Genomic DNA, 23,589 nt, shown 5'->3' on the forward strand with positions numbered 1-23,589 from the left:
TGTTAAATTACAAGCCTCTAATGATTCTTTTCAAGAAACATTTCAGGCATGCAGCAATAAGGCTGCATTCATATCTGACATTTACAAAAAAATTATTCTTTATGGCCTCAATTCAACAGAGTAGTTAAACTTAAATTTAAGCATTCTTATTCAGCAAAGTACTTAAGCATGGGCATAACTTTAAGCACAATGAGAATCAATGAGACTTAAGCTCATACTTAAATTTAAGCATGTGCTTTAACCAATGTAAATGGAAAGAAAATAATCCTAATCAAAGTCTGTATGAAACAAAGGAAATAAATGTTATCATTAGGGATCTGTGAATTAGTTATATAGTAACCAGCCAAAATTGTCACCCAAAATGTGCACTGAGCCCAAACCAAGCCTTTTAAGAGAAATTATTATTAATATTTTTCATATGCTGTTCCATCTCCTCTTTTTGGCCATAAACACATGACAGGCTGAAATATTTTTAGTATTTTTGACCCAGTTGGAATTGGGAATTACCAGAAAACCCATGAGAGACTTTGATTAGTTCTCCAAATAAAGGGCCAAACTCTGATTACTTTTCTCTTACATATAGACCCACAGAAGTATTGGTGCCTTCCGGCATAGCTGATGTATGAGAGTCAGTTTGTTTCAGCACATCTTCTTGTACGAATGTAAACCAATGAGGGATCCGCAGATGCATCCTGCATATCAGGCAGACATGGCAACATGTTTGTGCCATAGCCTGCTTTCTTCGCTCACATTTCTCTTTAGCTTTTTCTGTTCTGCTATTCTACATAGTTTTAATCACAGACCAACAGGTCTGTGGCCAACCTGGCCTGTCAGCAGCAGCAGCTTCCCATGTGCTTGGGCTGATGTGGCCAGCTTTTAGGTGAGCTTTGAGAGTGTCCTTGTATCGTTTTCATTGGCCTTCCACCGTACGTGCTTCCATTTCAACGGGGAAGTTGCGCATCATCCATACATACAAGGGGACCAGACCAACGAAGTTGAGCCTGTATCATTAGGGATTTAACACTAGTCATACAGTACTGGTCCAGGACTCCAGTGTTTGGTATCCTATCCAACCCCTTGATGTTACAGATGAGACACAGACAATGCACATGAAAATCTTCTACTTGCTTCAAGTGCCATTTTTACAGACATAGAGAAGAGTGCTTAACAGGACTGCATGGTAGGCATTAATCTTGGTGTGAAGTTGAATGCCTCACACTCTACAGGTGGTGACAAAATTGACTACAGGCAGAACTAGCTTTAGAAATGCACTGAATGAGTTCATCATCGATCATGGCATTATTGAAGTGCTGTCAAGATACCAAATTCTTCTGTCACATTCAGCAATGTGTCATCAATTGCAATTTGAGGGGCAGAATACATTTGCCCTGGAGCCAGCCACTAAAACACTTCAGTTTTCTTGAGGTTGATAGAGTCCAAATCACTTTGCTGATCTAGAAAAGCAGTTGATTATAATGCTAGTCTTTGACGGTGTAGGATGAGCCCCCTCCTCTAAACAGAGGCTGCAGTTTAAAATGGGAATAATCCATTTGCTCCACAGCCATTCATAAGGGCTTTAAAGGAAGCAATAATCAAACGCTGAAGGCATTGAGAATTTATTTACATGACACCACCACCACCACCCAGCAAATTCCAAACAAAGAGCAACAGGACTATTTTTCTATGGGTGGCCTTCTCAAGCTGAATTTTCTGTCACACATTCATTGCATTAGAAAGGTAAGACTACTGATATTAAAATATGGTTGTGTGCTTTTATTTGTAGAACAAAAAACATTAATTATTAAGGTTTTTTTTAATATAGTGCTTTTAGCCAAAGCACTTTACAATAGTTAGCTAATGGTACAAACAACATTTGGACAGACCATTAAGTGGTCTGCCGAGATTCTCAGTAATTTTCAAGTGGTCCACGAAAAAAAAGTTTGAGAACCACTGGTATAGATTAATATGATTCTCATTAAAAACAAAATGATAGTGGAAAAACAGGTTAATCACCACCATGGCAAATTTTAACTATTTATGGTTAGGACTGATGTACTTGATGGTGAATTTGATTAGTCTTTGTTTTCAGACATGTTGATAAAATAATTTAAAGGGTAAAAACACACCACTTTTGCAACTTCTCTGCACATGGAACACCCACTAAAGTTAGTGCTGGATTGCAGGATGAAGCCCATAGCTATTAGTAATTATGCTAATCAGTACATATACTGTATCATTCTGCATCTTCCATGTTAAATCACAAACAAGTCAAATATGCTGTATGTTTCCATATGAAATGTACTTGATATTTTATATCCACCATGACAACAAAGGCATTGCCTTTGACCATTTCTAGAGGAACTACTAACAAAGAAGCAATTTTTCCCATGAATAAGTGGCTTTATTCAATATGATTTCTGTATCAGCTGAGGTAATGTGATTTTTTTTTCCCCATCAGAAGGCTTTAGAAATTCTGCTGTGAGTCAGCTTTATAAGGATCAAGGGGGAAAAAAGGATGGTCAGAGACAACTGACTGCTCAGAGACTGAACTGACCAAGAATCAGAACACAACACCCTTTTCTCCCATAGCAAACAGCTCTTCTGTGCTACCTCGGATTTAGTGAACAGTTGCCCAATTATTTACTGTCGCAGCTAAAGACATGGTCAACAACAGCATTTGCAAAACACACAAGATACCTTGGTTTCAATTGTTAAAGCAATCAAGTTCTTGTTTATGTAAGGTCTTCCAGAACTGTGGTCTAGTCTGGCTATATAAAAAGGTGAAGATCAAATCATCGCAGTTACACTTTAACCGGACTTATTTTTCAATTCCTCTTTTTTATAAATCAAATAGCCAGAATTTCTTAATGATACGGCATCACATGATTCCATGCCTTCCAAGACAGGCAATGAATTTTCTACAGCTGACTCTGCTAGTTACAGTATTCAACAGCTGGGGCATAGATAATTTGGCACCCTGATAATGTCCCAAATGAACACAAGCATATTCTCTAAGCAAGAAAAAATGTTTGAATTAAAATAAGTGATTAAGACTCTTCACCTTGAAAAAGCAAAAATGGAAGTTATTACATTCTTTATTTGATTTTTTTTAAATCAACAAATGCAGTGGCTTTCAAAGTTTTGTGAAATGGTGCTCCCTGTTTAAAGCATATATTGCAGCAATTCTTTTCTGATTAGATCAGCTCCCATAGCAAGTCATCAGGATAACAATCACTGTAGTGAAGTCATACTACTGGGACACTGATGGAAAATCATAATCGGCATGAAAACACGTTGGAAAATAATGTATTTTCCAGTTTTTCAATGCTTCATCATTAAAACAAGCTAAAATCTTTACCTTTTTTCCCAGTGATTGAATGTAACAAGCTGTCAAGTATTGTATACTGATGAGCAATGTACACCACCAAAAAATGAAAGCAAAAGAAACTGGATGCTTACTGAAACATTTTAAGGAGTCTGCCATATTTTAAAATACAATATGAATGTGACCAATCCTCCTCCCCACAGATAAGGTAACAAACTTCAACAATTATAAAATATACTAAAAAAATAAATATGTTAATTAGCCATAGGAGTCTACTATATCAGCATCCACTAGTCCTACCACAGATAAGGACCCAACCTTGTAGCTCTTACTCAGGCAAAACTCCCATTGAAATCAGGGGACATAGGTCGGTAGCATCAAACCCTAAAATAATATATCCATTATGAATTTTCCTGGGTATATCAAGTGACTATATAAACTAGACTGAAACCTATAGATCTGTTTCTGGGAACAAATTTGCCTCTTTTTTTTTAAATTTAAATCTATTCAGATAAATTTTAAATCACAGCAGCAAAAAATATATACACTTTAGGTTTTTCAACACTTTTGATCTGATAATCTGAATACAACCTGCTTGCTTTAAAAATCAACATTTGGAAAAGATTAGTCAAATGTGTATAAATCACTTTTGATGATGAAAAATAGAGTGGACCAACCATTTCCTTTTTTATAGGATCTAATAAACACAGTAATTATTTCTCCTCTAAAATGTTCTAATGAATTTTATTACAGAAAGTGCACATTCTCCCTAGATACATTGACACAAAAGGAGTCATTTGTCAATAGTGTTAATAATACATGATCTACAAGTGAAACAGGTATAAAGTACACTGAGACCTGATAAATCTCATTTTAAGATAATGGCAAAATTAAAAACAAAAATGAAATTAACAATGAGGATGGAATAAAATTAACTCAGACATCTTCAAATAAAACTGATTTCACTATGCCATTCCCATTAAAGTCAGTGGGAATTCAGTAGCTAAAACCCTTACCCAACAATGAATTTCCAAAAAGTTGTATCTTAAAATAAAAAAAATCAAGACTTTCTGATATAAAACTGAAATCACCTAGCTCATCTTGGACCAAGGTATTGCAAAAGGATTCCAAACAGCAAATACCAAATATGCTGCAAAGTGCACACAGGGGCTATATTCAGGATGAAGATTCAGTCTGTTTAATTCCCTCTCTTGTTAATTGAGATCAGATCTTAAACACTACTTTGACCTAGTTTTTAAGGTTTAATATTAACAATGCAGTGAAATATAAAATAATGAATTGTGTGTCCTGTGTACCTCTTCCATACCATCAAGGATAAGGAAATAATACAATTAACATTTCTAATAGAATAAAATAAATTGTATATATCTTATGTACATTAGAAAGGTCTTTCTTCCTGTACTAAATGAAAAAGCTTCATAATGTTGCATGAAGCAGTCGTTCTTACATAATTGTAGAAAAGAACAACATATATTAGAGCTTTAAGCACAGAATTATCTTTCAAAAAATGGTGTGGTGCGTTTTATTGCTTAAAGCAGTCTTTGCAATAAAGATAACACATATTTCACTGGATTTATTAGGACCATAGAATACAATTTTATTTACTAGTTCTCATCCCAGACAAGCAGAGTCTTAGAATAATCTCATTGAAATGTCAGTGGTGTCCTCACACCCAGCAAGAAAAGAACAGTGTCACTTAAGCGCTTTAGTGAAAGAAATCAACAGACTGCTCCATAAGAAATGACCCTCTCCAGGAGGCAACGGATCTTGTCTAAGGACGTTTCAGAACCTTCCACTTCAAACTCTTGTTGGTAGCAGACTGGAATAGCAGATATCCAGAGGATCTGATTCCGACCCTTGTTTACTGGCAACCACCAGCGCTATTTAATGTAAGCCCTACACTATTAGCATGTACCTGGTAAACCCATGCCCAATGCTGCAGCGCTAATCTACTGTACCTTTGTATCTCTCCAGGACATCTTCGTAAGCCTGTAGGTACTCCTGTTCTTCGGCATAGTGGTAAGCACCAGGGGAAAGGTAACCAGCCATGGCTGGAGGGTAACACTGACCAGTTCACTCCAAGGCTGCAGACAGCACGAAGCCTTGGGAACTGCAAAAAAAGGCTAGAGGGAGGGAGGAGGGGTGCTATGCAAGCTGGCCGAGGAAACGCCCATGCCCCCCTCCCGAGCAGTGTGTGAGCATGTGTGTGGCTCCAATAGCAAGGGCTTCCTCTCGGATTTCATTAGCAGCAAATCTCTGCGCTCGGCTAACGGCCTGAGAGCAGGAAGGCAGCCAGGGCTGCAGCAGCTCCGGGACACCATGGGCGCCACAGCCCGGCCATGGAGGTGACATCCGGCTCCTTCTTCATTTCTCCCCTCTTGACAGTTAAATCACTCCTGGGTGATCACTTAGGGCCCGATGCTGCTGCAGGCCCCACTGGTGCAAGTGCACTGAGGGTTTCGCCTGAATAAATGCTGCAGCGGGAGCCCTTCCCTCCCCCGGCGCCCGGCTCCCTGTCTGGCTCGGGTTGTGTGGTTGTGGTGTTGCGCTTGGCTCGGCGGCCCTGGCCCGGCTTTTCGCTCCAGAGCTCGCTAGGCTGCTGCTAGGAACTCGCCAGCTGCCTGGGGTTCCTCCCTCTGCGCAGCCTGCTCTGGCCAGGACCTGCCCATTGTCTTGGTCTCTGCACAAACCCTCGGGAAGCCGCTTTCCGCCTCCGCCCCAGCCCAGACAGCCTGAGGCCAGCAAGCTGCCACCTCCGCCCGGCCAGAGCCCCCCAGCGACGTGCCACGCCGGGGGCGAGGGGCTGGTACCGCCCGCAGCGCCGGGGGGGGGGGATCCGCGGGCCGGGGCCGCCCGCGTTAGCGATGCTCTGTAGCAGCACCTGCCATGTCCCCCACCCGCCCTCTCGCTACTGCTGCCCGGGGGCCTGCGGGGCCGGGCGCTCGCTGCTGCTGCAGCAGCAGGTGTCCCCGCCGCTCACATGCGCCGCCGTGTCAGTGAGCGCCAACTGCGCCTGCGCGGCCGGCCCCTCACTCCCCATGCCCCGGATCCTCGCGCCTGTCCGCCTGGGCCGGGCCCTTCTGCCCCGCCCCGCCCCGGGCTCCCTGACCCCCCTCCACGCACGCGGCTTTCCCGGGCTCTAGGGAGCGCAAGACCCGGGCCCCAGGCCGCCCCCAAGCCTGGCAGAAATGTACAGCCGGGCTGGGCAGCTGCGTGGTGCCGAAACCATCCCTGCCTCGCCAGCAACTCAGAGCCCTGAGTCCGGCCCTACCCCCCGCTTGCCTCCCTCCCCCAGCCCGAGCGCAGGCCCCTCGGTGCTCTGCCACCATGGCCTGGGGGGCAGGCGCCGTGCTGGGCGCAGTCGCTTGAATTTCCGAGCACTCCTATGAGACCCACGCGGATGTCTGTCTGCCTGTCTGTCTGCCTGCCCGATTCCCTGCTGCCCCGCCCATCACCCCGCTACCTCCCCGTCAGACACAGGGTCTGGAGACCCCCTGGCTGGGCATTGTGCCGGGACACATTAAGACAGAGCAGTTTTTCACACTACACCGGCTAAGGGCAGCGAATACGCAGCGGGATGGGGAGGAAAGACCTTTGGCTGCTATACCAACCATCCCCACCCAGGGTCCGAGCCACTGCATCCTCACAGTCGCCCCATTAGGTGAAAACATCTTTGAAATAAACCCCGAAGAGGGAAGGGATGATACATACACACAAAACCAATCTCTGTGAGTAATACAGATGACCACTGCCTTTGCCCAGAATTAATTCACACGGTGTTGTCAATTTTCAGCTGGGGAGAACAAGGCATCTGCCCCGTTTCAATGCCATTCGTTGCCAGCGTAAGTGACCATCCACATATCCGAACACACTAGTGCCTTTCCTACAATATCCAATCGAGGGGCTCCTAAGCGGCACGGCCCCCAATGTGCCTACATGGACAAAGAGCTGTTCTACACAGACACGGTTGCCACACACACCGCCTAAAAGGATATTCAGAGCCCAGCTGGATGATCCCAGCCTCTCTCTGAATTTAATGTGGCCTCTCTCCCATTAAGACACAAAAGACAATTAAGTGTGCCTCTGTGTACACCGACCAAGATGCATACACAATGTGAAATCAGAGTTATTGCGAATGAGCTTCTCACTGCTAATGCGTTTTCACATGAAAGTTTAATGGGCGCACCTGCACATATTTCATCTTTTTTTTTTCCTTTCCCACAAGCATTACTTCACCCAACCGGAAAACATGGCCAAATAGCTTAGTCACCACTCCACGGACCTGCAGGATTTTTAAAGGCTATATTACAAAGCCAATGAACAAGCCTCCCCCCTCCCCATACATCTTTGCCATGATCTATCTCATGCAAGCCCATGGTGTGGGCACATGCGGGTTGGTGGGTCTCACTGTCTGGCTGCCTAGACCCTGGTCTTACCGGCTATCCTAAGCACTGCTCTCTCGGCTGGGTCCAGCACGGAGCCGCCTTGAATTTTCCGCTTGGATCTCTCATGTTTCGGCAGGTTCCAGGGCAGTGTGTCCCCCGGTGCCGGAGACCCGGAGCCAGATTTCTGGCTGAAATCGTCTTCATCGGAGAAATCCGCAGAGGAAGACATGGAGCATCGGTAGGAGGCGTTTCCAGAGCTCTACACAGAGATACACAGAGACTGTATGAATATACAATACATAGTGTGATCGCCACAGTCCGCCTAGACTGTTTTACAAACACCCCACCGAGAAATAAAAACACTGAAAAAAAATAGGTCGCTCACCATCGTTGTATATTTATATGGGTATGTGTGTGTAACTCCACAGATGGTACCCCCCAAATATCCTGATTTAGTGACAATGCATTGAGGAGGATTTATGCGGAAGAAGTGTGGCCTGCGGTCAGGCAACCAGCTCACAAATGATCTCGGACTAGCCCAACAATAAACCCAGCAGCAACAAAAACCTCCCGGTTACAAACTGATAGCATTTGGCTCCCCCGCCAGGCCAAGGGAAAGATTTACCATCACCAGGCTGCTGATTAAATCATTAATGTAACTCTGTCTAAAAAAAAACCCCACCAACAAACGCAGGATGCTGAGCCTTTGTTACTGCAAGTAGGTTTCCGAAACCACACCCTGGTAAGTCTCCTGTACGCGCGTTCTTGCGGGACTCCCTTTTCTAGCCCTAGCTTTCTAACCAGAGTAGCCAATTCCCAGAGAAAGTGCACTGACTAGGAGGGAAGGAGAGAGGAAGTGTGTTTCTTCGCACAGCCTCTTTTCGAGTCACTGGGTGCACAAATGGCGGTTTTCAGCCTCTCTCTGCCGAGACAGCTTCAGTAAACAAATGTTTGATCTCGGTTTATATCCTTTATGCCTGTTTATTTTTTTCTAATAAACAGAGCAGTCAGCAGCTGCCCAGAACCGGATCACTGCCGGGAATAAAAATGATGCAGTGCAGGGCCATGAACCGGCGGTGCCATTTCTGGATTCCCTAGCCTGTTAGAGGAAGTGGGAAAATGAGATGCTTAAATGGTGGCACTTTAGTCTATATTTGGTGAACAAATCTTCAGGATCGACCCTCGCACACAAGTGCTGGGGAGCTGATGCAGGATCGTGTGTCTTCCTATTTGTTTCTCTGCATTTCCTACTTAAGGATGTTTGGGACTTTGCCAGTGCACCTGATTGGAAAACAATGCCTATATTTGCTGATTCAAGATGGAGATTTACAATAGTCCTTGCGCTGTGTAATCTGGCTCCAACCCAGGGTATGATATTAATGGCATTAATTTTTCGTGGCATGTTATTCTCAATCTGGTTTGTTATATATTAGTATTCTTTGTTTTGTAGAGTCCATCTTCAGCCCTTCTAGACTCCACTGTTTCTTGGATCAGGAAACTGAAGATATAAATGCCTGCTAATATTTTCAACTTGGTTTTTTGGCTGCCAGCCTCCTCTAGAAGGGCTTGAGATGTGCCCCTATTAAATTAAAACATAATTCATTGTGGCTCAATTATTATTGGTGATAATTTTTCTTTCACTTCTGAAATGTTTTTTATGGTTTTCACTGTAATCATGCATTGGTTGACAAGATATATTATTATTTAGATTGGCATTTTAGGGTTTTTTTAAAATGAAAACTGCACAACCCAGAAGCATAATTGATTGAATAATGCAATGAAAATGTTATGCTACAGCCTAAATTGCAATCATACACAGTTAAATAATCCTCTAAATAAAGGGTGAACAAACATTAGTGGGTGATCATTTTCAAGTGTACTCTAGTTCCCTTTTCTATCATTGTTCAGGTCCATGTGTTAAAGTACAGAAAAAATATTGAATCCAAAACAATAATTTTGAACAATTCTCTCACTAAATTCTTGCATTGTTCACCAAAACATGATGTAAAGACAGCGTAGGGGATTGAGCACAGTGCTGGGAGTCAGAAAGCTGCGGAGATCTAATCAGAGCTATGATTCTCTAACTGGTGTTGGTGCAGGGGAAATCCTGTAGTACTCATGGAAAATGGAATTCTTCCCACAAGGCCACAGAATAGAGGTGCGGGTACCCTACCCCTACAGTTTAAGTGCACCCCTTGCAGGGGTAGGGAAGTTTAGTCAATAATTCTTGGTAGACAGAGGTTTGATCAATAATTTTGTGTAGACATGAGTTCAGTTTCTCCTGGCCTGACCTTAGCTTCAAAGACTTTTCTGCAACTAACGTGAAAAGAAGTCATCAAGGGCCTCAGCTCCATGGTTCCCAACTAGCTATGTCCAGCCTTCATGGAGTCCACATATCCCATCTCCCGCTACACACATTGGCCCTGCACCAGTTTCAGCCTCCTGAGGATTGACCCCAGGCTGGATTGACTTAAATCACCAATTTTAATAAGGATTTAAATCAGAAAGCAGAAAAATCTTGATTTTGGTTTTTTATTTTAATCATATTGTACATTTGTACTTTTTAGTTATATTGCAACAGAAAAGTTGATTCCATTGGTTGCTAACCACTAAAACATGTCCATTTGCAACTAAATATAACATATACACTAAATTTGGTACTTTTTTAATAACCAGGAGGATAAACATGTATTTAAGGAATCATTCATTTACATTTATTCAGATGCTTAATTTTTACATTTTGATGATGTTTCAAAATGGTGAATGATTAATTTTTTGTGTCCCAGATGACAATATATTATCTGTAATTTTTGTCAAGTTTTATTTGGCTAGAAATTCAAATTCAGTTAAAGTGCACAAAAACAGAAATTTAAAATTTTAAATTAAATAAACTAACTTACATGTGATGGATATATAAACTTTTTTTCTCTAAGTATGATTTGCATTTAAAACTGAGTTATTAACCAAAGGGAATATTATCTGTAGTTAGTGAATTGAAAAGATTGTTTCTGGTAACCATGTGCTTCAAGATTTTAGAACTAGTGTATCTCATCCTCTCATAGATTGGAAGAGGAAAACAAGCTTTCCCGCTTTCTCAACTTCCAATTGGTTTCTTAATTATGAAAGGGGAACTACACAAAAATGGGGAAGCTAGTTAAACAGAAATTAAAAGGAACAGTACAAGAGTGAAAAGCCTGCAAACTGCACAGAAACTATTTGAAAATACCATAATAGAGGCATAAATGTATACCTCAAATAAAAAAAAACTGTAAGAAGATTTTTTAAAATGCCACCATAACTAAATAAAAGAGTAAAAGAGGCAGTGAGAGGCAAAAAGGCATCCTTTAAAAATTGGAAGTCAAATCATACAGAGGAAAATAGAAAGGAGCATAAACTCTGGCAAGTCAAGTGTAAAAGCATAATTATCCAGGCCAAAAAAGTATTTGAAAAGCAATTAGCAAAAGACAAAAAAACCTAACAGCAACAGTTTATTTAAAATACACCAGGAGCAGGAAGCCTCCTAAACAATCAGTGGACCCACTGCACCCTCAAGGATAATTCAAGGAAGACAAGGCCACTGCAGAGAAGCTAAATTAATTCTTTGCATCAGTTTTCACTGCAGAGGATGTGAGGGAGATTTTCACACCTGAGCCATTCTTTTTAGGTGACAAATCTGAGGAACTGTCCCAGACTGAAGTGCCAATAGAGGAAGTTTTGGAACAAATTGATAAATTAAACAGTAATATATCACCAGGACCAGATGATATTCACCCAAGAGTTCTGAAGGAACTCAAATATGAAATTGCAGAACTACTAACTGTGATGTGTAACCTATCGCTTAAATCCAAGGCCTGGAGGATAGCTAATGTAACACAATTTTTTTTTAAAAGGCTCCAGATGGAATCCTGGCAATTACAGGCTGGTAAATCTAATTTCAGTACCAGGCAAATTGGTTGAAACTATAGTAAAGAACAGAATTATCAGACACAAAGATTAATATGATATGTTGGGGAAGAGTCAACATGGCTTTTGTCAAAGGAAATCATGCCTCACCAATCTATTACAATTCTTCAGGGGGTTAACAAGCATGTGGACAAGTGTCATCCAGTTGATACAGTGTACCTGGACTTTCAGAAAGTCTCTGACAAGGTCCTACACTAAAGGCTCTTAAGGAAAGTAACGAGTCATGGGATAAGAGGGAAGGTCCTCTCATGGATCAGTAACTGGTTAAAAGATAGGAAACAAAGGGTAGGAATAAATGGTTAATTTTCATAATGTAGAGAGGTAAATAGTGAGGTCCCTCAAGGATCTGTATTGGGATCAGTGCTCAGAGTAGCGGCCGTGATCAGTGCTGTTCAGCATATTCATAAATTATCTGGAAAAGGGGTGCAGAAGATACAAAATTACTAGGGCTGTTACTTAATTGAAGTTAACTCAAGCAACTAACTCAAAACAAATTAACTCGATTTAAAAAATTAATCACAGTTTTAATTACACTGTTAAACAATAACAGAATACCATTTACTTACCATTTTGGATGGTTTTATGTGTTCAAATATATTGATTTCAATTACAACACAGAATACAAAGTGTACAATGCTCACTTTATATTATTATTTTTATTACTAATATTTGCACTGTAAAAATGATAAACAAAAGAAAGAGTATTTTTCAGTTCACCTCATATAAGTCCTGTAGTGCAATCTCTTTATCATGAAAGTGCAACACTCCAAAATCTGAAAGGGATGAGGTGTGAAATATTCTGTCAGAAGTCTTAAATGAGCAACACTCTGATTCGGAAACTACAGAACCCAAACCGCAAAAAAAGAAAATCAAGCTTCTGTTGGTGGCATCTGACTAGATGATGAAAATGAACATGCGTCAGTCCACACTGCTTTGGATTGTTATCGAGCATAACTCCTCATCAGCATGGAAGCATGTCCTCTGGAATGGCGGTCGAAGCATGAAGGGACATATGTAAATGCCTTGCAACGCCAACTACCGCAGTGCCATGTGAATGCCTGTTCTCACTTAACAACTGGCTGAACATGAAGTAGGACTGAGTGGACTTGTAGGCTCTAAAGTTTTACATTGTTTGATTTTTGAGTGCAGTTATGTAAAAAAATTAATTTTACGTTTGTAAGTTGCACTTTCACGATAAAGAGATTGCATTACAGTACTTGTAAAAGATGAAATACTATTTCTTTTATCTTTTTTACAGTTATTTGTAATCAAAAATAATAATATAAAGTGAGCATTGTACATTGTAGACAGAGGATGACCCCAAGCCACAGGTACACCTTAAGGGGAATGTAGGAAGTAGCCCTGGGACAGTAGACTGTCGTCTGGTTGTCGTTGCCTGAATCCAGGTCAGCGTGTTTTGGCTAAATCCCTGCTGACCCAATGGCAGAACATTGCCACTGTTAGGGCCTTGGGCTGGGTCCTGGTGAAGTAGGGTGGGCCCAGGTTCACCTACTCCTCTGCTGCCAATCCCACCCCTGGGGTGACAGCCTCCTCACTCTAGGCCAAGAGGCATACGTTTGTCTGCTGTCTGCAAGAGACAGAATGTCATGATAAAGAGATTGGACTATAGTACTTGTATTTTTCAATTCACTTCATATTCTTTTACCTTTTTTACAGTGCAAATATTTGTATTAAAAAATAATATAAAGTCAGCACTGTATACTTAGAATTCTGTGTTGTAATTTAAATCAATATATTTTAAAATGTAGGAAACATCCAAAAATACTTAAATAAATGGTATTCTATTATTGTTTAACAGTGCAATTAAAATTGTGATTAATCATTTGTCAGCCCAAAAAATTACTCAAGATAGTTAACTGCAAAACTGCCTGTGAAGAGTTACGAAGGGATCTCACAAAATAAGGTGACTGGGCAGCAAAACTGGTCCCAGAGAGTACTTACCAGTGGTTCACAGTCAAGCTGGAAGAGCATATGAAGTAGGGATTAGTCCTAAATCCAGTTCTAGTCAATATCTTCATCAATGATTTAGATAATGGCATACAGAGCACACTTATAAAGTTTGCAGACAATACCAAGCAGGGAGGGGTTTCAAGCGCTTTGGAGGATAGGATTAAAATTCAAAATGATCTGGACAAACTGGAAAAATGATCTGAAGTAAATAGGATGAAATTCAGTAAGGACATATGCAAAATACTCCACTTAGGAAGGAACAATCAATTGCACACAAAAGGGGAAATGACTGCTTAGGATGGAGTTCTGTGGAAAGGGATCAGGAGGTCACAATAGATCACAAGCTAAATATGAGTCAACAGTGTAATATTATTGCAAAAACAACAAATATCATTTTGGGATGTATTAGCAGGAGTGTTGCAAGCAAGAGACAAGAAGTAATTCTTCTGATCTAGTCCATACGGATAAGGACTCAACTGGAGTATTTTGTCCAGTTCTGGGTGCCAAATTTCAGGAAAGATGTGGACAAATTGGAGAAAGTTCAGAGGAGAGAAACAAAAAATTATTAAAGGTCTAGAAAACATGACCTATGAGGAAAGATTGAAAAAAAATGGGTTTGTTTAGTCTGCAGAAGAGAAGACAGAGGGGACATGGTAACTGTTTCCAAGTACATAAAAGGTTGTTAGAAGGAGGAAGGAGAAAAATTGTTGGGATTAACCTCTGAGGATAGGACAACAAGCAGTGGGGTTTAATTGTGGCAGGGGGGGCAGGGGGTGCTAGATTGGACATTAGGAAAAACTTCCTAACTGTCAGGTGGTTAACCACCGGAATAAATTACCTAGGGAGGTTGTGGAATCTTCGTCATTGGAGGTTTTTAAGAGCAGGTTAGACAAACACCTATCAGGCAGAGACGGAGTAAGGTCTCCTGGGACCCTGGGCCAGAGCAAGTGGGGGCGTGTTGGCACCAGAACCGTGGCCCCATCCCATCCCTTGGGCCTGTGGTTCTGCCCCTTCCACCTATGGCCCCCCCATTCTGCTCCTTCCCGCACTCACTCCTTCCAGCCCCCACCGCTGCAGCCCTGAGACTAGAGAAGCTCAGCGCCCCTGCCGCGGCCCCAGGGCTGCAGGAGGGGGAGACTTTTCCAGGCACCCTAAATTGGCAGGGAACCCTGGGCATGGGCCCCCTTGGCCCAGGCGATAATTCGCCACTGCTGTCAGGGATGGTCTAGAATACTTAGTCCTGCCTTGAGTGCAGGGGACTGTACTGGAAGGCCTCTTGAGGTCCCTTCCAGTCCTACGTTTCTATGAAAATGGCAGATGAAATTTAATGTTGATAAATACAAAGTAATGCACACTGGAAAAAAGAACCTTAAATTAGCTGTTTGCATTTAAGAAGGAGATCTTGGGAGTCATCGTTAATAGTTCTCTGAAAACATCTGCTCAATGTGCAGCAGCAGTCAAAAAGCTAACAGAATGTTAGGAACCACTAGAAGAGGGATAGATAATAAGACCAAAAAATACCATAATGCCACTATATAAATCCATAGTATGTGCACACCTTTAACACTGCATTCAGTTCTGGTCGCCCCAGCTCAAAAATATTTATTAAAATTGGAAAAGGTACAGAGAAAGGCAACAAAAATGATTAGGAGTATGGAACAGCTTCCATATGAGGAGAGATTAAAAAGACTTGGACCATTCATCTCAGAAAAGAGACAAGTAAGGGGGAATATGATAGAGATCTATAAAGTTATGAATGGTGTGGAAAAAGTGAATAGGGAAGTGTTATTTATCCCTTTGCATAACATGAGAACCAGGGGTCACCCAATGAAATTAGTAGGCAGCAGGTTTAAAACTAACTAGGGCTGTCAATTAATCACACTTAACTCATGCGATTAATTCAAAACAAATTAATGCTTTTTTTTTTTTTAACAAGTGTTACTGGCACATCTCTGGTGATGGGACTTTGCAACGGCCCAGTGGGGAGGGAGACACCGGTTGTGGCAGCCAGCAGGAGGCAGCCGGGCATAAGAAACTCCATAATATACAGACCAGATGCACTCCTCCCACCCCACCCCCCCGATGATCCATTCTTATGAGGGAAGGGGTAAGGGTAACAGCCAGCTGCCACAATGTCACGAAGCAGGGAAAGGGCGCTTTAGAACTACTGCCACAGGACTCCATCCCCGGGCATCTCCAGCGCTCTCCCCCTCTTCCTGCTGCACTAATCGATCATGACCCTATCCTCTAGTCAGTGGGTGATTTGAGAGAGTCGGTTAAATACCTTTCAGGGGGAAGAGAGGAGACCGTCCCTCTGCCACCTGCACCATCACCTCTCTGCTGGACAGGGCTGGGCTTAGCTGTGGGGGGCCACATGCTGCTGCCTCTGGGGCAGAGGTGCCCCTTCTCCCACCACCCAGCTCCATTGCTGCTCCTGCCTCCTCCCCACTCCCCATGGAGCCACCCCTGGCCAAGCTGCTGCAGACCAAGAGCCTGCCTCCTGTCTGCTGCGTAGAGTGGGGGCAGGAAGTGGAGGGGGCATCTCCCTCCACCCACCCACGTACCCACTTGCCGCTAAGCTGGGGTCCGGGAACAGGGTGCGCCTGTCTGCTGCTGCTGCTGGCTCAGGAGTGAGTGCTGCTGACACCAACTGCTGCTGGCTGAAAAAGTGTTTAGGCTCTTGAGTGCTCTGCTTAAAGAGACAGGGTTCTCCTAACATTCCCCCCCGCCCCCGCAACACACACACACATTTCTCCCCCAAAACATACACACATTCTCTCACGCCGAACCTGAATTTGAAATGGTGCCCCTCGTGAGACAGGAGTGATCAGAGGGCTGTGAGATTGCCATGGGCTCCAGCAAGATGCAGCCCCTGGGTGACGATACATAGCCCACCTTGAGCTGCGTTCTGAGTGCCAGGCACCACGAGCCACAGCAGAAGTGCAGAAGTAATGGTGGCAATACATCATATACCATGCCATCCTTACTTTTGGGCTACTGCTCGCAGCAGCATTGTCTTCAGAGCTGGGTGCCCGGCCAGTACCAGCTGCCCAGCCAGTGCTTAATTTGTGCTGGGACTGAGCCTTGACACCTCTTTCAATACAAATTAAGCACTGGAGGGAGGCAGCAGGGCCTGGAGGTGAAGGGGGGTTGGGTAGCCCCTGCAGGCCAGGGGCGATGGAGGGGTGGGGATGCCCATGGGGGTCAGGGGCACCAAAATACAAGTACACCCAGGGTGCCATTTTCCCTAAGGCCAGCCCTGCTGCTGGAGGCAGCTGCTCAGGACTCCTGAGAGGGAGAAGTGAGGGGTATCACATAGACAACAGGGGCCTGGCGAGCTCAGCCTCCCTGCACCGGCCTCTCTTCCCCTGGTGCATGCCAAGTCCCTGAGGTAAAATCCACCCTCCCTTCCAGACAAGGTCTCACTCAGCTGAAGGGAGTCTACCTAGTTCAGTAAAAGCAGGCAAGCCTGATGATCCCAGTACCAGAAACCACCCTTCCAGAAGCAGCAGCAAGACACCTCTCTCCTCCTCCTCCTCCTCCTGCACAAATGATTACTTGCTTCCTCCCCATCCTCTTTCCCTCCCCCAGTCCACTCTCCCTGTCCCCCCCCCAACAATGAATGCAAATATCTAAGATGAAACTCTTCCTCTTTGGACAGGAGGCGAGCCTGACGAGCTCAGAAGAAACCCAACCCAACAGGAGCAGCATCAAGAATCCACCCTTCTCCTGTACAACTCACACCCCTCCCAGCTCCAGAACACTGACTTTCTCAGATAAAAATCTTACCCCTTCAAGAAGCCAGGACTCCTCTAAAAGAGACACATACAAAATAGTATATATACATAATAAAGGCTAATCCAGCAGCAGCAGGGAAAAAAAGCCTCCTGCACAATTCACTTCCCTACTGAATGCTAAAATCCTGAGGTAAAATCTTTCCATATTGACAGCAAAGGCTCCTTTGAACAGGACACAAATATATATTGATTATATAGAATTTACTGAATTATTCCAGACATTGACACAGTTCTACTGTGTTCTCGTGCTCTGGAGTGATTAAATATCAGAAAAAGTTAATGGAGCAAAGCAGCAAAAGATCAGGTCTTTTGAATGGGAGGTTTATTTTTAAAAAATTTTCGGATGGTTCTCTGGATAAAAGGACAGTTATCTGTATCTATTGCCAGGCTGAGTTCCAATACCATCGAAGTACTTCAAGTCTGCAGTACCACTTACGTGCTAAACATGCTTTTGCCTCCAGTTCTTGTGCTACAGATAACCCGCCAACAGCAAATGAATCCATCCAACCACAACAGAGTACGCTTGCAGAGTTTCAGGATCGTTACAAGCCCATGGATCAAACAAAGTACAACACCTTAACCAATGCTATTGCAAAGTGGATAGCTATGGACTGCAGACCACTCAACATTGTAAATGACAGAGGGCTAAAAGATGTTATTCAAATTGCATCTTCCAATCAGTTATACACCTTACCGTCTGAAGGAACCATTGTATCACAAATACATGATCTGTATAACAACGAGAAGACTACAAAGTTGGAGCTTTTGAAAAATGCACTAGCTGTTGCTTTGACTGGTGATCACTGGACATCCTTGAGCAATCACAACTATCTTGGAGTCACGGCACACCTGATTGATGCTTCATGGACACTGCAGTCATTTGCTTTAACTGTAATGCATACTGAAGAGAGAGATGCTGAATCATGTGCAGAGTGTTTCTTGGATGTTGCAAAAGAATGGAATATTCAAGAAAAAGTAACAACAATTAGTACTGACAGTGCACATAATATGATAGCAGCAGACAGTCGTTTGCCTTTTGAACACATGACATGCATCGCTTACAGTCTGCAGCGATCCATTACAGTAGCGCTTAGTGATGGTGGTTTTGAAAACATACTGGAAAAATGTAGAAAACTTGTGGGCCATTTCAAACACAGTCCAATTAACAATACAGAGCTAGGAATACAACCAGCTGCAAAGGGACAGAAACAAGAACCTCTTGTTCAAGATATTTCAACAAAATGGAACTCCACATTGGGTATGGTTCAGCACCTGCTTTGCAATAAAGCCGCTATCACAGCCACATTAGCTCTTCAAAAACAGAAACTATCAGTGCCAACAGGTAAGGATTTTGAAAAACTGCAAAAGCTAGAAACACTACTTGAGCCCTGCAGGTTTGTGACTGAACTCCTTGGCGGAGAATTGTATGTCTCCTGCTCTGTGGTTTTACCCGCATTCTGCCATATATTTAGTGTTATGGAAGTCTCAGATGACGACCCAGAATATGTTATTCAGTTTAAGAACACTTTCACTGCAGATCTGACAAAACACAAAGAAGGTACCAATATGAGATTTCTAAAGCTAGCTACAGCGCTTGACCCAAGGTTTAAGCATCTGAAGTGCCTTCCAAAATCTGAAAGGGATGAGGTGTGGAACATGATGTCAGAAGTCTTAAAAGAGCAACACTCCTATGCGGAAACTACAGAACCTGAACCACCAAAAAAGAAAATGAACTTTCCATTGGTGGCAGACAATGAAAATGAGTGTGCGTCAGTCTGCACTGCTTTGGATCGTTATCGAGCAGAACCTGTCATCAGCATGGAAACATGTCCTCTGGAATGGTGGTCGAAGCATGAAGGGGCATACAAATGTTTAGCATATGTGGCACGTAAATACCTTGCAACGCCGGCTACAGCAGTGCCATGTGAACGCCTGTTCTCACTTTCAGGTGACATTGTAAATAAGAAGAAGGCAGCATTATCTCCCGTAAATGTAAACAAACTTGTTTGTCTTAGCGATTGGCTGAACAAGAAGTAGGACTGAGTGGACCTGTAGGCTCTAAAGTTTTACATTGTTTTATTTTTGAATGTAGTTATGTAAAAAAAATAATTACACATTTTCACAATAAAGATTGCATTACAGTACATTGCATTGAGATGAATTGAAAAATACTACTTTTGTTTCTTATTTACAGTGCAAATACTTGTAATCAAAAATAGTAGTATAAAGTGAGCACTGTACACTTTGTATTCTGTGTTGTAATTGAAATCAGTGTTTTTAAAAACATAGAATACATCCACTTAATCGCACTGTTTAACAGTGCGATTAAAACTGCAATTAATCGCAACTATTTTTTTATCTCATGATTAATCACAATTAATTTTTTAATAATTTCACAGCCCTAAAATTAACATAAAAAAGTACTTCTTCACACAATGCACAGTCAGCCTGTGGAAATCATTGCCAGAGGATGTGTTGAGGGGGCATGGCCACCCTCTGAGACTGACGGGGAGGAACCCCTGCCCACCCCACCAGAAGCAGAGGGGTAGGGACAGGAAATATAAAAGGTAGGGCCTGAAGCTCAGTTGGGCTGGATCTGCTGGAGGTGATGGACAGCTCTCGTCCACTGCTGTGTCTCAAGCCAGAGAGAGACTGCTACAGCGCCGAGGTCCTGGAAAAACTGCCAGAGCTGTCTGCCGCCAGGGACACCAAGGAGCTGCTAGGACTGCCATTAGCAGTATACCCCAGGGAGATGGAGGACGACCCCGAGCCACAGATACACCTTGGGACACTACTGGTCTACTGGTTGTACACAACACTTCTGGTTGTGTCATTGCCTGAATCCAGTCTGCATGTTTTGGCTGAATCTCCACTGATCCAGTGGCTGAACCCTCTGCCACTGTTAGGGCCCTGGGCTGGGTTCCAGTGGCGTAGGATGGGCCCAGGTTCCCCTACTCCTCTGCTGCCAATCCCACCCCTGGGGTGGCAGCCTCCTCACTCTAGGCCAAGAGGCCTGTGTTTGTCTGCTGTCCGCAAGAGCCAGAACGTCAGGACATGTGTTTTGTACTCCACCCTGCCGGACGGCCTAAGCCCCTAGACTGTGTCGTGTTCCCCCCTTCCTGAGGGCCAGATCCCCTAGAATGTTTTTCACTCCACCCTGCCTGAGGGCCTGAGCCCCCTTGATTGTTGGGTGCCCCGCCCTGCCTGAGGGCCTGAGCTCATTAGACTTTCTGCCCTGCCCCACCTGAGACCATGGCCCTGGACTGCTTGTCACCTGACCCTGCCTACACAACCCGGGCCTTAGAGACTGTTAATTGCCCCAATAACTCTTGCCTTGGTAGAGATCCGAGATCGAGGGGGCATGGCCTCTCTCCAAGACTAACAGGAAGGGATGGCCACACATTCCTACAGAGCCAAAAGAATAACTGGGTTAAAAAAAAATAGATAAGTTCATAGAGGATAAGTCCATCAATGGCTACTAGTCAAGATGGTCAGGGATGCAACCACATGCTCTGGGTGTCCCTAAACTTCTGACTGCCAGAAGCTAGAATTGGATGACAGGGGATGGATTGAACACTCGATAACTGCCCCGTTCTATTCATTCCTTCTGAAGCATCTGGCACTAGCCATTGTCAGACGACAAGATACTGGGCTAGACAGACCATTGGCCTGACCTTAGTATGACCATTCTTATGTTTTTAATGAACAAGTAATTGAATTGAACCAGATGGATAGATGGAAATGGTTAAAATATTTTCTCTACACCTGCTGTCAAAAACTGGTTCAGTACTTCAAAAAACTGTGGTTCCAAGTTCTTAGCCAGTGATTTCCACCAGTTCAGTGGGTTGTATTTCTTCAAAACCTGACAGCAAACATGTACTGCTTAATATTATTTTTGCATTTAATTGCAGTCCTGGCTTGACATAAGTAATTTGCTTCATTTCTTAGTGGGCATCATTGGAAAGGTTAAGTTGCCATAACAAGCATTATGCTGGAGTCAGGATACCTGCTAAGATCAGCAGGAACATCCTGGTATTAATAAACAAGCCTAAATGTAAGATAAGGTAGAGGTCAGATCATGCATGAATGCATGGACAGAGCATGCTGTACAGGGATTGGTTTCTACAGAGTAACCAAGCCAATCCCAAAACATGTGATGCAAAGTATAGTCAATGCAGTGTGATGTGTACATGTATATAAAGAAAGAAGTTTTCTGTGTAACTTTGGATGTGTGGTATGCCCTATACCCACCTCCTACACTTGAGACTGAGCAACACAGCATAGCTTTGCTTTATGCCAAATAAAAATATCTGTGTGACAAAACGTGGAGTTGAACTGAGTTTTTGGGAAGCCAAGTGGAAAGAGGTTTCAGAGTGAATCCCAACATGAATATAATTGATTTTAATAGATTTTAAAAAGCTTAGACCTTAACATAGGTTGCAACTTAACATTTAATTTTAAATATTTAAATTTTTAAAAATCCAATTTAAATTACAAAATTCCCAATTTAAATTTCATTTTTTTTAAATCATCAGTTTTTATCATCCTGATTTCACTCTTAATTTCTCTGCCTCATAGTCCTTATTTCTCATTTATAATATCAGGTTTGTTGTAAGGATTATAGTATTTTTGTTAATGTTTGTACAGCACTTGGAATATATGTGCTAAGTATATTTCATTAGATTGAAAACGTATTTGTGGTGTCTACTGTTGAACAGTGGTGAAATACTGAATTAGCATAGCTCTCGTTATATATCTAACACCTTACACATCCAATTCTGTAGTCCATGAACAGGCAAATCTAACGGGAGTTTTGCCGGCATTAGAAGCGTATGGTTGATCTCAGTGGGTCCATACTCCTGCACTACCACAGGTGGATGCAAACTGCACACACAAATTCTGGGCAGCTGCTTCCCATGTGGGATTGTCCCAGGGCTAATAAGCATTTAAGGTTTCAATTCTCAGCTCTGAGCTGTGCCTGAGTTTTTCTCTGAAAGCATGTGACTAAGAACAACTGACTGAGAGCCAGGTCTGCTGGGACATATAAAAGGAAGCCTGTTTTCAGTAAGGGAGAGGGCTGTAAGGAATTTTCCTGTAACCAGGGGTTGGGGAAAGGTTCCCCGGGGGGAGGAAGAAGGAGATAGAGCCTGGGGAAGGCCTCGCAGAGGACTGCTTGGGAAAGGTCAGATAAAAGGCCTAACCATAGAGGGGCACTGTTGAAAGTGGCTCTAGGAAACTACACAGCAAGGTGATCTTGCGTTTAGGACAGACCCCAAGATTTAGGGTCCAGGGCTGTGGCTTGTAGATTGGATGCCTCATAATGCCCATAGGCAGGTGGTGCAGAAACCTCTGCTCTGAGGTCCAAAAAACTATTTGCTAAAGGAGGACAAGCCAATGGAGCTAGCCCCTGAAGGCAGCAGAACTTGTTTCATTTGGATTTTCCTTCATCTGGGCTCTTTTTTTCCTCTAGAAGGGAGGTCCAAAGCATCAAAATCCACTTAGCCAGCCAAAGAGAAACTGAGGTATGGCAGCCCCAGATGTCAGCGAGAGAAACTGCACCTCACAATGATTAGCCTTCCAGAAAGCAGGTGGGTTATGCACTGTTGTTCCAATGGGGATTCTGTTAGGGAAGAGCAGCTTTTAATTCGGGCTGACTGAAGCTGTCCAGGGACTGTATTGAATCAATGCAACCATCAAGCACCCCATCCTTTAGGAGTGTCACTGCTTCTGGGGTTGTGCTGGCTAACTAAAGGCTCATTATGGAGCAGGTGCTGTATGCATTTTGCACCTTCACAGCCTCCTTCTGAACAGGGACCCTTCATGCAGGGTGAGGCTGTTGGTTATCAGCTGAAAGCACAGCTATACACTGTTCTTCACTCAGGGCTGAAGCTAAAACTTTAATCTAACCCTGTATTATTTATATTTCAGTAATATTGAACTAACTGGGAATCACTACCACATATTTTATTTTGCCTTTATTTTGTCAAGTTCTTTAAGGGCAATAGATAAATATGAATAGAAATAAAGGAAGAAAACAGAAACAGATAAAAGGAATTGTGAAATAAAAAAGTTAATATTTGAATAATAATTTTAGGAAATTAGTATATTTTCATAAGACTCCTGCTGT

At 43.0% G+C, this 23,589-nt stretch overlaps 1 protein-coding gene and 1 long non-coding RNA gene across 3 annotated transcripts in view; one reads left to right on the forward strand and one right to left on the reverse strand.

Annotated features, from left to right (window-relative positions):
- DST (dystonin) overlaps positions 1-23,589 on the reverse strand; it is a 440,007-nt gene that overhangs the window by 367,602 nt on the left and 48,816 nt on the right. The window contains exon 4 of the mRNA XM_045009616.1: positions 7,783-7,990. Coding sequence (XP_044865551.1) covers positions 7,783-7,990 — 208 coding nt within the window. The remainder of the gene's footprint in view (positions 1-7,782; positions 7,991-23,589) is intronic.
- On the forward strand, positions 8,411-23,495 carry LOC123366309. Of its 2 annotated transcripts, none has more exons than XR_006578029.1 (3): positions 8,411-8,473; positions 8,988-9,099; positions 22,933-23,495. It is a non-coding gene; the product is annotated as an uncharacterized LOC123366309 (long non-coding RNA). The 2 variants fall into 2 exon arrangements; XR_006578030.1 differs by lacking the exon at positions 22,933-23,495 and adding an exon at positions 9,182-9,336.

This window comes from Mauremys mutica, chromosome 3 (genome assembly GCF_020497125.1).
Source record: "Mauremys mutica isolate MM-2020 ecotype Southern chromosome 3, ASM2049712v1, whole genome shotgun sequence".
NCBI lineage: Eukaryota > Metazoa > Chordata > Testudines > Geoemydidae > Mauremys > Mauremys mutica.